This window comes from Delphinus delphis, chromosome 6 (genome assembly GCF_949987515.2).
Source record: "Delphinus delphis chromosome 6, mDelDel1.2, whole genome shotgun sequence".
Taxonomy (NCBI): domain Eukaryota; kingdom Metazoa; phylum Chordata; class Mammalia; order Artiodactyla; family Delphinidae; genus Delphinus; species Delphinus delphis.
Genome location: NC_082688.1, coordinates 30460310 through 30475322, shown reverse-complemented (window position 1 = coordinate 30475322; position 15013 = coordinate 30460310). Strand labels below are relative to the sequence as shown.

The 15013-nt window shown below is 39.9% G+C and overlaps 1 protein-coding gene across 1 annotated transcript in view; it reads right to left on the bottom strand.

The window, feature by feature from the left end:
• The window catches only part of GRIN3A (glutamate ionotropic receptor NMDA type subunit 3A), a 151923-nt gene that overhangs the window by 25876 nt on the left and 111034 nt on the right, over positions 1-15013 (bottom strand). Inside the window, exon 6 of the mRNA XM_060013356.1 lies at positions 8976-9127. Coding sequence (XP_059869339.1) covers positions 8976-9127 — 152 coding nt within the window. The remainder of the gene's footprint in view (positions 1-8975; positions 9128-15013) is intronic.

Genomic DNA, 15013 nt, shown 5'->3' with positions numbered 1-15013 from the left:
AAAGAAAGTAGTTACTGTTGTTTCTTTAAAGATCTGTTTTAAGTTCAGGCTAATGGTTTGTATAAGCCACCTTCCTGTTTTCCCACTCAACCTAGAAGCTGAGTTGGACAAAAGGAATAACGTGATACTGTACATGCTGGCTAATCTAGCACATTGCAAAACAGAAAATTCCAGAATCATGTATTTCACAAGTCCTCCCCCCAAAAGTCTTCAGTTCTAGAACATGTAAGTAATATAATATAAAAGAACATTTATGTTGGAATTATAAGGTGTTTCTGATTTTTTGGAGATGGGTCCAGGAGTAATTTTTTGCATGTGTTTATTATTTATCAAATATTTTTTCTTCTATGTGCATAGCTCTATACTCAGGGAAGGAGGGGGGAACATTTGCTAAGCTAGGTATTCTCCATAAACTATCTCATTAAATACATTTTATTACTCACAAGCAGACTATTATTATCCCCAGTTTTGGGGTGAGGATGTGAAGTTTTAGAAGTTTCACGGCTTGCACAGACACAGTGATGGAGCCAGGAGTCAAACCCTAGGATGTCCACTTCCAGAACTGAAATTCTTTCCATTATTCCAGACTGCCTTCCATACTAGAAAGGATGTCCCTGCCCTCGTGGAGATAATGGTGGGCTCCAAGGTAGAACACAGGAAAAGTCAAAGACCTATAACTTATTCCTGGGTCTAGCTGTGGCTGCATAACAAGTGGGCCAGGGAAGGTGGCCACCTGTAATTTTAGAATCCCTGAGGAAGGCACCACTAAAAGCATGTGGAGTCCTGTGCATCCAGCGTGGTTTGGTGCGGTGTCTCTGGAGGGTGGGGCCAAATTGCATTGCTTTTAATTTCATGCCTTGGTGTCTTGCTCATGCTCTGACCAGAGGGCTCTTCACTCTACAGGGGCTTTCCTCTTCCAGAAAGCCTTCTCTGACTCCTACTTGCTCTTCTGTGAGTGAACCATGGGCTTGCCTGTGTCACTGTTCCACCTTGCTTCTTCTTCTACTGCTGCCCCTGTGGGGTGTGGTCTAGGGCAGGGGTCCCCAACCCCCAGGCCACAGACTGGTACTGGTACTGGTCTGCGGCCTGTTAGGAACCAGGATGCATAGCAGGTGGTGAGCGGCAGGTGAGCCAGCGAAGCTTCATCTGCCGCTCCCCATCGCTCCCCATTGCTCACATTATCGCCAGAACCATCCCCCTCACCCCAGTCCGTGGAAAAACTGTCTTCCACGAAACCGGTCTCTGGTGACAGAAAGGACCACTGGTCCAGGGGCTTTCTTCACAAGTCTGTCTCTACCTGCCTGTGAGCTCTGTATTCATCTCTGCATTAGCTGCACCTGACTTGGAGCTGGCACACAGGGATTCAAGACATGTTTGCTGACAGATGAATGAATGAATGACTGAATGAGTGAGTGAATTTGTCCTGGTAGCAGAGTAAGAGAAGGTGAGGCCTTTCTGAGACTGGGCTCCCTTTCTTCATGCACAATTCCACTCCACACCATAAAAGGACATAGGTACAGCTTTGTGTTTCTTCAGGTTTCCAGAAAGCGCTACCTGGATAGGTTCCATCTGACCTTATGCTTGGCTTAAATACTAAACTTAATTACTTAGGCTTGTCCAAGGGAAGCACTCAGCTGTCAAGGTGGTTCTTGACTTACTCAGGTTTTCAATTTAAAGCAATCTACAGTCATTAACTCTCCCTGCCTCACCATAACTTTCATCAGGTTGAAGAGCAGACAGTGACATTTTAAATTGAAAAAGGAAGGAGTAGGGATGAGAGAGGTGCAGGAGGCTGTTGAGATGTGACCTAGTTGTCAAGAGCAAAAAAGGACTGCATTAAGACTCCCCCCTCCCCCACTCGCATACCATTCCGTTTGGGTCTTTAAAAATAAACTGCAAAGAAAATTGACAGGCATTGAAGCTTCTTGATGGGACTGTGTGATCTCTTCAGAATTCAGTGTATAGTTGACTAACCCATTACTCCTTCCCACAAAAAATTAACAGAGGGAAGAATGGGTCTGCTGTGAGAAAGTTCCATTTTCTCAGTGAATAGATGTTAATAGGTTTCACACTAGATGCACGTTTTGGTGCTCTGGGGCAGTGGTCAGGGATGGAGAGCTTACACTGGAGGCCAGTCAGTTCATTGTCTTCCTCTGTGTCCCAGGATCCAGATCTTCAGCTGGTTAGGTTGGGATCCCTCTAAACGCACCTGCTTGAGAACCACAGCATTCTCTTAAGCTGGACATGATGCTCGGCTCAATCTTAAGGGCAGGAAACAGGCTTCAGAGAACTTAAGTGATGTGCTGAAGGTCACTCAGTTGGTTCATGGCAGAGTCAGGACAAATATGGTAACTAACATTCATTCAGCACCTGCCACATGTCAGACACTTTTATGTACATTATCTCTGTTCCTTACACCAAGGCGAATCATCAAATATTCTCTCCATTTTGCATAGGAGGAAACTCAGAGAGGTTAAGTAATTTGTGTTCATGATGTTTTGATGTACCTTTTACATGTGGGTATTTTGACACCGTGGTTGTTTTTGCATTTGTATCTCTACCGTGGTCCTAAAAACAGACCATTTACACTTCAGCTTAAAAAAATGACCTAATAATGAGCTTCACAGACATCTTCACTCCACCCCTGTTCCATGGCCTCATCCCTTACTGGATGGAGTTCAGGAATGGGGAATGCCAAGGATGGGTAAGATTAAGAATTAATTAAAGGTCAGGTTGGGGTTAGGTGCCAGGAATGGGGTGAGATCAAGGACTGAGTAAGTTCAGGGATGGGGTGAGGGTCAAGTTGAAGGTGAGGTCATGGGTGGAATGGGGCAGTTTCTTAATGTGCACTTTCCTTAGTAATAAAAGAACACTGAAAAGATTAGTGATTTATTTTTAGACTATTTCAACATTTCCTTTTCCTTTTCCCTACCCTATGTAATCGAGGTCTCTGGATTCCTGAAATAGAGCTCTCTCCAGTACGGTGTTCCACTTCTTGCTTAGTATGTATTTGTTTCCCTAAATACGCAGTGACAACACAAGGAGACCCATGGATTCAGAGGCAGAAAACCTTGTAAAAACCCAGGAAGATATGGACTCAACTGAGGCTCACAGAGATTCAGTAACTTTCCCGAGGACATAAAACTGCCTCCTCACAGTAATGATGGAGCAAGGGTGACTCCCAAGACCAAGGTCATTCCAGTGGCCTGGTTATCCTTCTCCCTTCTTCCTGATCAGTGCAAGGCATGATCTCCCTCCCTGCCGGTTGGACCTCTGCAGTTGTAGAAGCTGCACATTCGTAGATGGTCAGGCTGCCAGTGCTTTCCTTCAGCTGGCCCCATCCCCACCTTCATCTGCCATGAGGGGCTGTTCTGGACATTCTTTTGCCCTTCCAGATCCACTTTTCACCTCTTCCCATCCTGCTTTGTGCCCTAGGGAGGTCCTGTATGGACCCCATTGACAGGCTTCCTTTGCTTAAGGCAGTGGTGGAAGATTGGAGGGCCAGAGGAGACTAAGGTCAGGTATTTACTTCCTGGCTCTCAGCCAGGTCACTGTGGCATGGCTATGTCCCTAACCAAAGGCTGCAGCTCCTATTAGAATGCCCTCTCCTGTGCCTCCCTGGGTACTGGTTCTAGGAGTGGCTTTCTCCATTTTTCCCTTTGAGCTAAGGTGTGGTAATGGCTCCTTCACTTTACCTGCCCTGAGAGATTGCACTATTTCTGTTGGTTTCCTTAAACCATACCTCTGCCAAGAGTTTCTTGAAAACTCTCCTTAGACTGTATGAGTATGCTATCCATTCCCTGCCCAAACTGTTTCCTCTTCCTTCTTGACTATTCCCAGTTGGTTAAAAGGCACATTATTCAACCCGGTATTTAAAGGAGACTTTCAAAAAGAGGTATCATCACATATCTTAATAATTCCTTGAAGAATTTTGGGAGTTTCCTAAGCTGTGATCTGCTGCCTTCCTTCTCCTGGTTTGTAAATAACAGATTTCACAAAACTGTTGCCCTGGAACTCTTAAATTCAGTCAGTGACTCAAAAAAAAAAAAATTACATTTTTTTTGCTGAGTCAGAGGGAAATGAAGGCAATTTAAAGCCTGCCATATGTGTTCCCCTGTGGAATCGATCCACGAGTCCACTGTGGGAAGAGGCACAGCTATGCTAGGAGGATCGTGAAGAAACATCTGAGGTCAGTTTAAAATTCCTCTCTGAAAATTGCTGGAGTCTGGCCTGCAGAATTGGACCTGCAATATCCTAGGTGACTCTGGGAGCAGATAAAGCCCTAAAATTTAAAAAAATGAGTTTATCCTCTAGAGAGATTGCAGCTAGACAGCTCTGGTGTTGCCAAGAGATGGGAGGTGAATAGATCAAGGTTCTGACAGGGGACCAAGTATTAATGTCCAACTGTGAGAAACAGGTGGAAAAAAGCATCTTTCATGTCATGTTACTAGGTGACCATGTATTATTCATTAGGCAAATGAGGATATTTTTTTCAGAGTGAAATTGTTTAATTGCTTTGTGACAACATACATGGACTAGGACTGTACCTGGAAAATGGGAGGTCAGAGGAGTGTCTTTCTCAAGAGCACCTGTTGGGAGAGGTACCCTCCAGAACATACCTGCTTCTGCTGTGCTGTGCTCTGCACCCCTCCCCCTGGGGAGAACGAAGGAGGAGGGATGTGTTCATTAAACTACCATTTTATTAACTCTTCACAAGAACTTACTGAAGAGATGAAGAAGCTGAGACTGAGGTGGGTTAGTGATTTTTCCCAAGTCATGTGGATGGTAGAGGCAGGCTTCAAATATGGCTTCTCTGATTTCAAATCGAGTCCTACTTTCTTCACACTAATAGCCCAGCAACGTATGACATTTGAGGCAAAAGGGATGGCAAGCAAAGTACTGACAAGCATGCTTCCTTCTTCTGACCTTTTCTGGGAGAAAGCTAAACCCCCCACCCAAACAGCAGGTAGAGACTCATGGACTGAATGATAGAAAATCCAGCAGGCACAGGGCCTTCACAGAGGAGACTAAGCTCAGCCAATGAGCTGAAGATGGGTTTCATTTAATTACATTGTATCTTTAGGTTCTGTGAGGATGACATCCTGAAATTCTGTCTTAGGTTGTTCAAGACAAACATGCCGGTCAGTGCACAAGGATATGCACTCCGTTTAAATGCACACAGGTGAGCAACATTGCAAAGCAGATTGTTACTGCACAGACCAGAATATGCAGTAGTGCAGGCCACCATTGCTGAGAAGTGCTCCATACATGTTCTTAACATTCCCTGAAGCTGGGGGTGGCACCAGCTCTACACACACATGGATGTTATCATAATTTTTATTTTTGTCTCTGAAGTTCCAATTAAGGGTACACCTCTCTTCCATTCTCCTCATTCCTACCTCTTGCCCCCTTCCAAATTCAGCTGACCTGGAAAATGGGGCCAGGGTTGTCTTAACAACCATAACTTGATCCTGATATCAGCCTCTTATCCAGTTGCTTCCAGCTCACTACAACCAGAATTTCCCAAATGCCTCTCCCCTGAATTGTCCCGTTAAAAACCATGGTTGAAAAAATATGTGGTGTGTTTTGCACATATCATCTGAACAGTTTGTGGCTTTTGCTGATTATTTGTTTGTTTTTCAAAATCTGCCTTCTTTTTTGTCCACACTTAATTTGGTTTTGTTTGAAATTACTGATAAATCCATACAGCCCTGGAACAGTTGAAACCTCATCATCCTTAAGGATATGAGCTACTTCGTGGTTATCATATTTGGATATAGGCTGAGTATTTTATAAACATTAATTATCTGCCTTAATTTTCACCACAATCCTATGAAGTAGACATTATCACCCCAATTTGCAGAAGCTGAGGCTCAGAATGGACAAGTAACATGTCTTGTATCACACGGGTGGTGGCGTTCAAACCTAGAACTGTTTCCAAAGCCCATGCTTTCAACCATTATGCTATACTGTCAATATATTAAATATTCTAATCTCAGGATGATGTAAAGGAAAGACTGTAATCACTGTATCAAAGGTGGGAGGGCTCTTGCATGTGATTAAATCCAAATACCTCATTGTAATGATGACTAGAAGTGGGTGGGGTGGGAGAGAGTGTAGAAGAGGTGGTTGGTTGCCTATTTAGCATTCATTCTCCTGTCTCCTTCCTAAGGGAACCCTGCTTTCGTTTCATTTCGTTTAGAGAACCCCATTCTCTACGGGGCCATGTATTTCAAGGGAAGCTGCCCCTGGAGCAGCTAATAAGTTCTGGAGGATGAGTCATGACTGGCTAATCTGTCATGGTGATCTCATTCCCCTCACCACTGATTGGCTTTAGACATGGACAGATGATGTAATTTTGACCAATGAATATGAGGAAATCTACTGGAGAATTTCTGGGAAGGTTTCCTTCTAAATAAAGCTGCAGAAAGATACCTGAAGATATCTGTGAACCCCAGGAAGTTCTCCTGATGGAAGGAGAGGAAGTATTAATATTTCTATTATTTACTATGTCAGGTTTTTTACTTGGTCTCTCCATAAATGATCTCTTATTCTCAGAACAAAATGACAAGGCAGGTTTTATCATATCCATTCATGGATGAAGAAATTCAGACTTAAGAGCAGTTAAGTCACTCAGTTGTTAATTGGTAGAGCCAGGATGCAAGTCCAGAAATGTATGTCTTCAAATTTATCATGCTTTCTGTTAGATATTTTCACACTAGAATCAATAGGTTTATGTTAGTGCTTGTTAGTCTCCAAAAGTATGTTCCCCTGTATGTGCCCAGGTGGAGTTAGGTTCTGAAGCTGAAGAGCCCTGCACCCTCAGAGTCTTGCCCTGGGAGTCAGTCCATCCAGCTGATGTCTTGGTCTGATGGTCCTCTGAAATGGCACAGCCTAGAGGTATGCTTGTGATCAGGGAGGTGCCAGTTATTCTGTATTGCTGGCTTTGGGGGCATGACGAGGAGGCTCCCTTCGTCTTGTCTAATGTCTTGCTGTCAACTTTGAATCACTTGGAGATTTTGGCTGGAGTTAACCATGGTCACAACAAATGGTAGGACACATGAAATGATTGTTGCTTTCTTTGCACAGTTTAAGCAGTTGGTTTGTTTATTTTCTTGGCTGAATTAATTCAGCTGACCAGTGTAAGCCCAATTTTATTTCTTTTAGGAAAAGCCATGCAAATATCTCCAAAAAAATATAAAAATGCTTGCCTTACAGGGTTGTAGTGAGAACCAATGAGTTAATGTCCCTAATACAGTTTTTGTCATGTGATAAGAAACAGAGCATGCTAGTTCCCTAATTTCTTCTTTGCTTCCTTTAAATCTTTGCTCAATGACCATCTTCTAAATAAGATATAATATGAGATTATAAAGGGAGATATGATTCAGGTTGCATCAGGGACTATGGGCAGGCTCTGAAGAGGGGAGATTTCAGCTGGGAGTTTATAATGAGAAGGCATTAGCTAGGTAAATGTCGGGGGGTGGGAAGAGGAAGAGTATCTGGGAAGGAGGATGCAACAGCATGTGCCAAGACCTCAAGGCAGGAAAGCCACTGGTGTATCTCCATCTGGAATGACCATTGTGGTGGGGTGTAATGAGCCAGGAGGAAAGTTGCATGAGATGAGGCTGAAGAAATAGGCAGGGTCAGGTCCCTCAGGGCATTGCAGGCCATGTTCAGCATTTCAGATTGTTCCCTAATTAACATGGGAAGCCATCGCAGGCTTCTAAGTAGGAGAGTGATCTGCCACATGGAAAACAAATTGGAGAACGGCAGGCATGAAAACAGAGAGACCAGTTAGGAGACTTTTGCAGTGGTCCAGGTGAGGGATGATGGCTTGGACTAGAGTGATGACAGTGGAGATGACAATGGGCATATTTGAGACATATTTTATAGAGGAAAAGATATGGCTTGTTGATGGATGCAGAAGGTGAGATGTGGGAGGCATTAAGGATCCCTGCCAGTTTCTGGAATGAGATACTCGATGGACAGAGGTGCCATTATCCAAGATGTGATGCACAGAGAGAAAAGCAGATTTAGGAGAGAAGAGCAGGGTTCAGTTCTGACAAGTTAAATGTCAGATGCCTGTAAGATATTCAAGTGGAAATGTCAAATAGGAAGGTAGATATATGGTTCTGGAGCCCAGAAGAAGAGTTGGTGTTGAAATACAAATGTGAAAGTTGTTGGCGAAGAGAGGCTATTTGGAGTCATTATTGTTGGCTTTAGATTTTTTTTTTAAATGTCAGGCAGACCTCATACTGCTTTATTTGGCTTCTCTTTTAAATACTGGAGCCTGTGGCTCTTGTTACACCTTTTAGTCTCCTATCTTAATCAGCCAATTTCTGGCTCACTTTGCAGGTTTCCTTCTAATTACATCATAAAGGCAGAGCATTGCAATAAAAAGATGTAGATTCTGACTATTTGTGTGCCTTGGGCAAATCACTTAGGATCTCTAGATATTAGTTTTCCATCACTAAAAGAAGGGAATTGGTTGTTTTCAGTTTAAAAAATCTAGGATTATCTAAGAATTACCAGTTATAAGTTAATATCTATTGCTCTAAGCGGGATTCATCACTGGACCACTGGGAAGTTAGATCCTGGGAATATTTTGAAGTCCACATTGTGACCAGCAATTAACAGTTAAAGCAAACACTGTTAATGTCAATCTCAGATACTATTACTGTAATGCAGAACAGCATTTCTTCTGCACTTGTGGATATAACATATAGGCAAAAAATAGAAATTCAGACATTTACTCATCAAAATAGCATCACAGTTAAATCCAAGACAAATCTGTCTTACGGAAAATTCCTATTGAATAGCCATCCTTCAAGTGAAATTAGGAGTAATCTAAATACCATGGTGAGTCTTAGGAGATGTAATAGCCTGGATTATTGGCCACATATGACAGCATTTCCTCATATTTTTCAAGGTAAATCTGTACAAAGCATCAACATTATCAGCAGTTTTTCCCTTACCTCAGTGACAGCGAAACTTCTCTTGCCACAGGGAACCACCTTGTACCACTTCTCATGTAGCACATCCATAAACCCATGTGACTTGTATTGACTGATTAGCTCGGATATATTGGAGGTCAAAGGAGAGTTGGGAGGGAGACCAATGCCGTATCCTAGGAGAAAATATAATCTCAGATGAGTGTTTCACCTGAGAGATTCCTGAGATGTTGCCACCACGCTTGCGTGATATTGCTGTCAGGCCTGGTAACAAGGGCATAGTGAGCTTTCACCATCTTTCCTTCAAAGGACTCAAGAATGTCCAAGGTATATGGGAAGGGGGAAGGGTAAGCTGGGACGAAGTGAGAGGGTGGCATGGACACATATACACTACCAAACGTAAAATAGATAGCTAGTGGGAAGCAGCCACATAGCACAGGGAGATCAACTCAGTGCTTAGGGACCACCTAGAGGGGTGAGATAGGGAGCGTGGTTGGGAGACGCAAGAGGGAGGGGATATGGGGATATATATACGTATAGCTGAGTCATTTTATGATACAGCAGAAACTAATACACCATTGTAAAGTAATTATACTCCAAAAAAGATGTTAAAAAAATGTCCAAGGTATGATTACCTTGTATCTGCTACCTCTCTGAGTAAAAGAGATGAGTCTGGAAAGGAGAGGAATGAGCTGTGTACTGTGTACTGGGGCACATTGTATTCCAAGGCTTTCTGCCCTTCCCTTCAAGATATTCTTTCGAAGCCATCTTTGAGGTCTTTACCAGGGCTAGGATTCCCTATCTACTTCTCCCAGAACCCCTCCCCTGGACCTTAAATACACAAAATTAGATGAATTACAATCCCTGGTTTATGAAATACTCTTATCACTGGTCATGCATGACACTTTTTTACTTTTATTTTTCAATAATAGAATGAGACCATGTGAATGTACAATATAGCATAAGTACTAAAACATCAACAAAAACTTGTCAAAAAAAGGGAGTCTGATAAAACCAAGTGTTGGTACAAATGTAGATCAATAAGATCACTTACTCGTTGCTTGTGGGAATGAAAATTGATGTACCCACTTTGGAAAACCGTTTGCTATTACTTTGTATAGTTGAAGATTTATAAGCTCTAAGACAAGCAACTTTAAATACATTCCTAAAGAACTCCTCCATAACCACACCAAGACATATGTACAAGAATGTTCTTAGAGGCATTGTTCATAATAGCAAAAATTGGAAACAACCCAAATGTTGACAAGAGAATGGGTAAATAAATCATGGAATGTTTACACAATGGAATATTGTATAGTGTGAAACATATGAACTAGAATAACATGGAATAATATGGATGACTCTTAGCAACACTGAATGAAAAAGATCAATCCCAGAAGATTATAGCCTGAATCCATTGTGTAAATGTAAAAACATTCAAAACAAAACACTGTATTTTTAAGAATTCATATGTATTTGATAAAAGTATATTCAGAAAAAAATCAAGGAATTGATAAACCAAATATCTGTGACAATGGTTATTCAAGGCAAGAGAGGAAGGGGAAAGGATGAAGGAGGAGCATAAAGAAGATGTAATTGTTGTCAGAGTTTTATTAATTAGCTTGGACTCTGTATCCTTACTTAGTATGGGGCTTTACTTGCTTTCCAAACTGTTAATCTCTTTGAAGAGCCATGTGAAAGAGCTAATTACCTACATTTTGTCTGTAGCTATTGGATAGCATAGTTGAAAAAAGATGTATTGCCCTCAAGATGACTGAGGAAGACAAACTGAAACTATAGCTAGCTCCTTTTTTCACATATAAAGACCAAAAGGCTGTCAAGAATCCAAAGATACTTCATGGAAACAAATACTTGCTATAATGATTCCATCTTACAATTTATTTCCAAGGACATTAGTTTTTGTTCTTTTTTTAAATTACAGGTACACAAATCCTTTTTTAAAAAATATAGGGCTTGAGATTTGTGTATAACTAATAAAAGAGAGGAAATAAGTAATACAGAAAAAATTTTTGCATTTTAAAGAGCTATATGTTTTTCTCCCCCTGGTAATTTTGTTTGTTCCTTAACAATGGCAAGTCAAGGAAATGATTACAGTGTCAAGAGCATTATTAGAATTTTCCATTCAAAGAGCTAGTTTGAGTGCCTATTTTGTGCCTAGTAGTTTTGGTTTGAAAGGCAAGACTGACAATAAAAGACTTTACACAGGCAGTCTGTTCTTCTGCTGATTCTACCATGAAATAATATTTTTTTAAAGTAATGGGTAACTATAAGGAAGTAACCGATTTTCTTTAGAAACTTTTATTATAATGAATGCTATTGACAAATTCAGTTGCACAGATTTTCATTCAGTACCTATTTACATGTCAGGCACAATACTAGTCATGTGTATGATAATATTCACTGACTAATTCACACATTTATTCATTCACTCATTCATCCATTCAACGAATATTTATGAGTGAATAGGCACTGTGTTAAGTGGTTGGGATTTAGCAGTGAGCAAGGTAAATATGGTCCCTGCTGTCACGGAGTGTACACTCTCTTAGGGAGACAGATATTAAACAATGCACTGCATAATGATTATTTCATTACAACTGAGACATCCCAGCTTGTACCAGCTTGAGGGAGAAGAACTGGGACTTATACAAACAAATAGTAGAAGATCTTGGAACTATCTGGTGGGTATGGGTTGATGGTCAGGATCATTAGGCCAGGTTTGCTGAATATTTTATATATTTTCCCCTGGAGGCAATAATTTTCAACAACAACAATTCCTAGTACTTACAGAGGGCTTACTATACACCAAGTACTGCTCTATAATAAACTTTTTACTTATCTTACCCCACTTTGTAGATCATGCACTAGTCTAAGATTGCATACTGGAGTGTGGCATGTAGGTCAGTTAAATCACTCTGGGATTCTAATAATGAGAACTAGAACATACTGAGCCCTACTGTGTGCCAGATACCATTTCACATGTGTCTAACCCCTATGTGAACCCATGCAGAATAGAAACTTAAAGATTGAATAAATATACAGCCGAAGTTCACACAGCTCATAGATGGCAAAGCTAGCATTTGAAATTAGGTCTGTTTGAGTCTAAAACCAATGCTCCCTCCACTGTATCCACTATAGCATGTGACCAAGGCAAAGGAGTACTTGACCTATTCCTCCCCTTCAAACAGGCCCTATCACTACAATCATATTGATATAATCTCCCTAAACCAGGCAATGCAGTAAAAAACTACAATCATCTAAACTGGTGGTTTGAATTCAACAGACACAAATATATATTATTCACGGGCAGATTTTGTCATAAACTTTTCAATAAGTTGTATAAATATAGTGTAAGTACAGCCCCAATTGGTATATGATTGTACATAAATGAGGAAATTAACTAGCAAGGACCCTCCCTGACTATATTGTTTCTCCTAAAAATCCCCTTAAAGCCAGTAATTCCAGCACAGGTTACTGTAATCATGGCAGAATTGTTTTCATTTGATAAGCATTTATTGCATTCATCTATTCATTAATTCCACAGATAGGGGTTGAATGCTATTCTGTCCCAGACACTCTGCCAAGTGCTATGGAATTTACCAAGTTAAATTAGACACGAAGTCTATCCATATGAAGCTCATGGTGGCACAGGGGAGATGAGGCATACATAAATAACTACACAGCATGGTAGGATGTTATAGAACTTTGCTTGAGAAGAAAAGAGAGGTGAGTCATAAATTCAATAAACATAAAATATAATGACAAAGATGCAATGAAGAGGATGAAGAAAACGGTTGTTATGAGGAGAGAGTTTGCTACCAGATGAAAGGATGAGAGAAGGCATCTTGGAGTGATTCTTGATAGTGGTATTTTGGATAGATGAGACCAAAATGCATGATAAGAAAGTTTAAAAATTGGAAATTAATATTTACGATAAATTTAAATATTCTAAGAATAGAATTTTGGCACTACAACAAAAGTATAAAAATTGCCATAGGGAAAAAGCTATGTTGAAGTTGCAGAGACATTTATAAAAAATTGCTACATAGGAGATAATAAATATTAAATCACTCCATTCCATCATGTCAAGGTTAATTTGTAATTGACCACTAAAAATAGATTCCTGTTCTTTAAAATTTTCTATGTTAATGCATATATTAAATCTTGATATTTTAATAATTATTGGCATAAATTATTATTATTATTATCTAACTAAAACAAACTATGCACATGGAACAAGGGGAGAAACAGAAAAACAAAGTTATGTGGCAATTAGAAGAGGTACGTGTTAAAAGACATAAAAATCAATTTTATTCAGAAACATAAAATAGTAAAACCATTTTTGTCCTCTTTATCAGCTGCTTTTCAAATTTGATTGTGTTCATTGGTCAAAGAATTCTTATTTTTAAATTGCTGACTCAACTTAGCAGCCTGAGTTGCTTTCATTATCATTAGAAACGTGGCTTTGCAATAAAGACGAGGTTGACTATTTTGTGGTTGATAGATGAAGCAAAATGGAATCCTTCAACCCTAGAGATGAAGGCTTCAGGCACCCTTGAAATTGGATGCAGCTTAATAGCCCAAGAGAACAATTTTCAGAATAGAATTCTGATCTTTTCCCCATGGGTAAATCAGCTTTACTCAGCTAAGAGTGGTGGAAATATATTTTGGCTAGCAAATGTATAGTTAGAAATTCATAGATTTCAAAAATCTTCCTGAAATGTGGTTGGAAAATAGATATTTTTAAAATAAGATCTTAGATAGGGTTAAAAAGACTTCAGGAAGAAAAATTAATTTCGTTTTACGGTCTGGCCTTGGAATACCGTATTTAGCTACTGCTGGGCAATGGTTGAGAACATATTGGAATAGTCCTAACCTTAAAGGAGACTTTAAAAATGGGTTTCCCTTACCCCCAGCACATCAAAGTGGAGAGAGAAGTATGTGTGAGAAGCTGAGATATACGAACGCTATCTATCCTAGGATAATTTATAATGACTTGGTCTCAATCTATTAATTCAATATAGTGAATAATAATAATTTATTGGGCACTTACTGTGTGCTTGTACATGCTTAACATACATTATTTTACTTACTCTTCACGACAACTCTGTCATAGATGTACTATTCACAAACCCATTATGCAGATGAAGAAGCTAAAGAACAGATTAAGTGACTTGCCCAGTGTAGCACAGTTAGTAACAGAAACTCTATTCTAACCCAAGTACTCAGACTCCAGAGCTAGTGCTCCAAACACTGTATTAAATAATTAGTGGAAAGCAAGTAACAGAACAAACTCAAAAACACGCAGAGTCTTCAGCAGAAAGGTCACAAATCAGTACTGTGCAGTTCCATTACTCTTTCTTCTCATTTGACCTTTACTGTCAGCTAACTCCAATGCATAAATTTGGGACATGTATTCATTTATCTCAACACTTTCTTTTTTTCCAGAGCACACAATATGTCTTCTTGTCCCTGGTGTATGGTTTTTAATATGACCAGAGACTTTCCACATGCTCTTGAATTCTTAATAGTTTTGGTTTGCTGCACTGAAGACTTACAAAAAGGTTTCAAACTCAGTGTGGACTATTATCTTTCATTTGTCCCACTTGACCTTTAAGCCTTAAATAAATGCAGGATGGTGAAGTTGGGAGGGGTATTCAGTAGTCACACCGAGTTGATATAATGTCGTTACTACAGAGAGCGAATGTATATTCAGCATGAAGGAATCAATGGACTCCGTTTTCTTTCCTAAGTTCCCAAAGTCATTTAAGCATTTTGGAAAGTGTATGCAGACCTTCAGGGTGCTTTTGATTACCTACAATAAGTGAATTAGGTACTTATTTCAAATACAACCTAATGATTATATAATACGTAATACATCATTTATTACATAACTGTTATATGCTTTGCATTATACTAGGTCCTATGACAGGATACAGATAGACATATGAAACATTCCTGTAAGCTAAATGGGTAAAAATTGTTCATAAATTGCTTTTATGATATATTTATGCCTATGAAGTCTAATTAATTAATAATAAAGT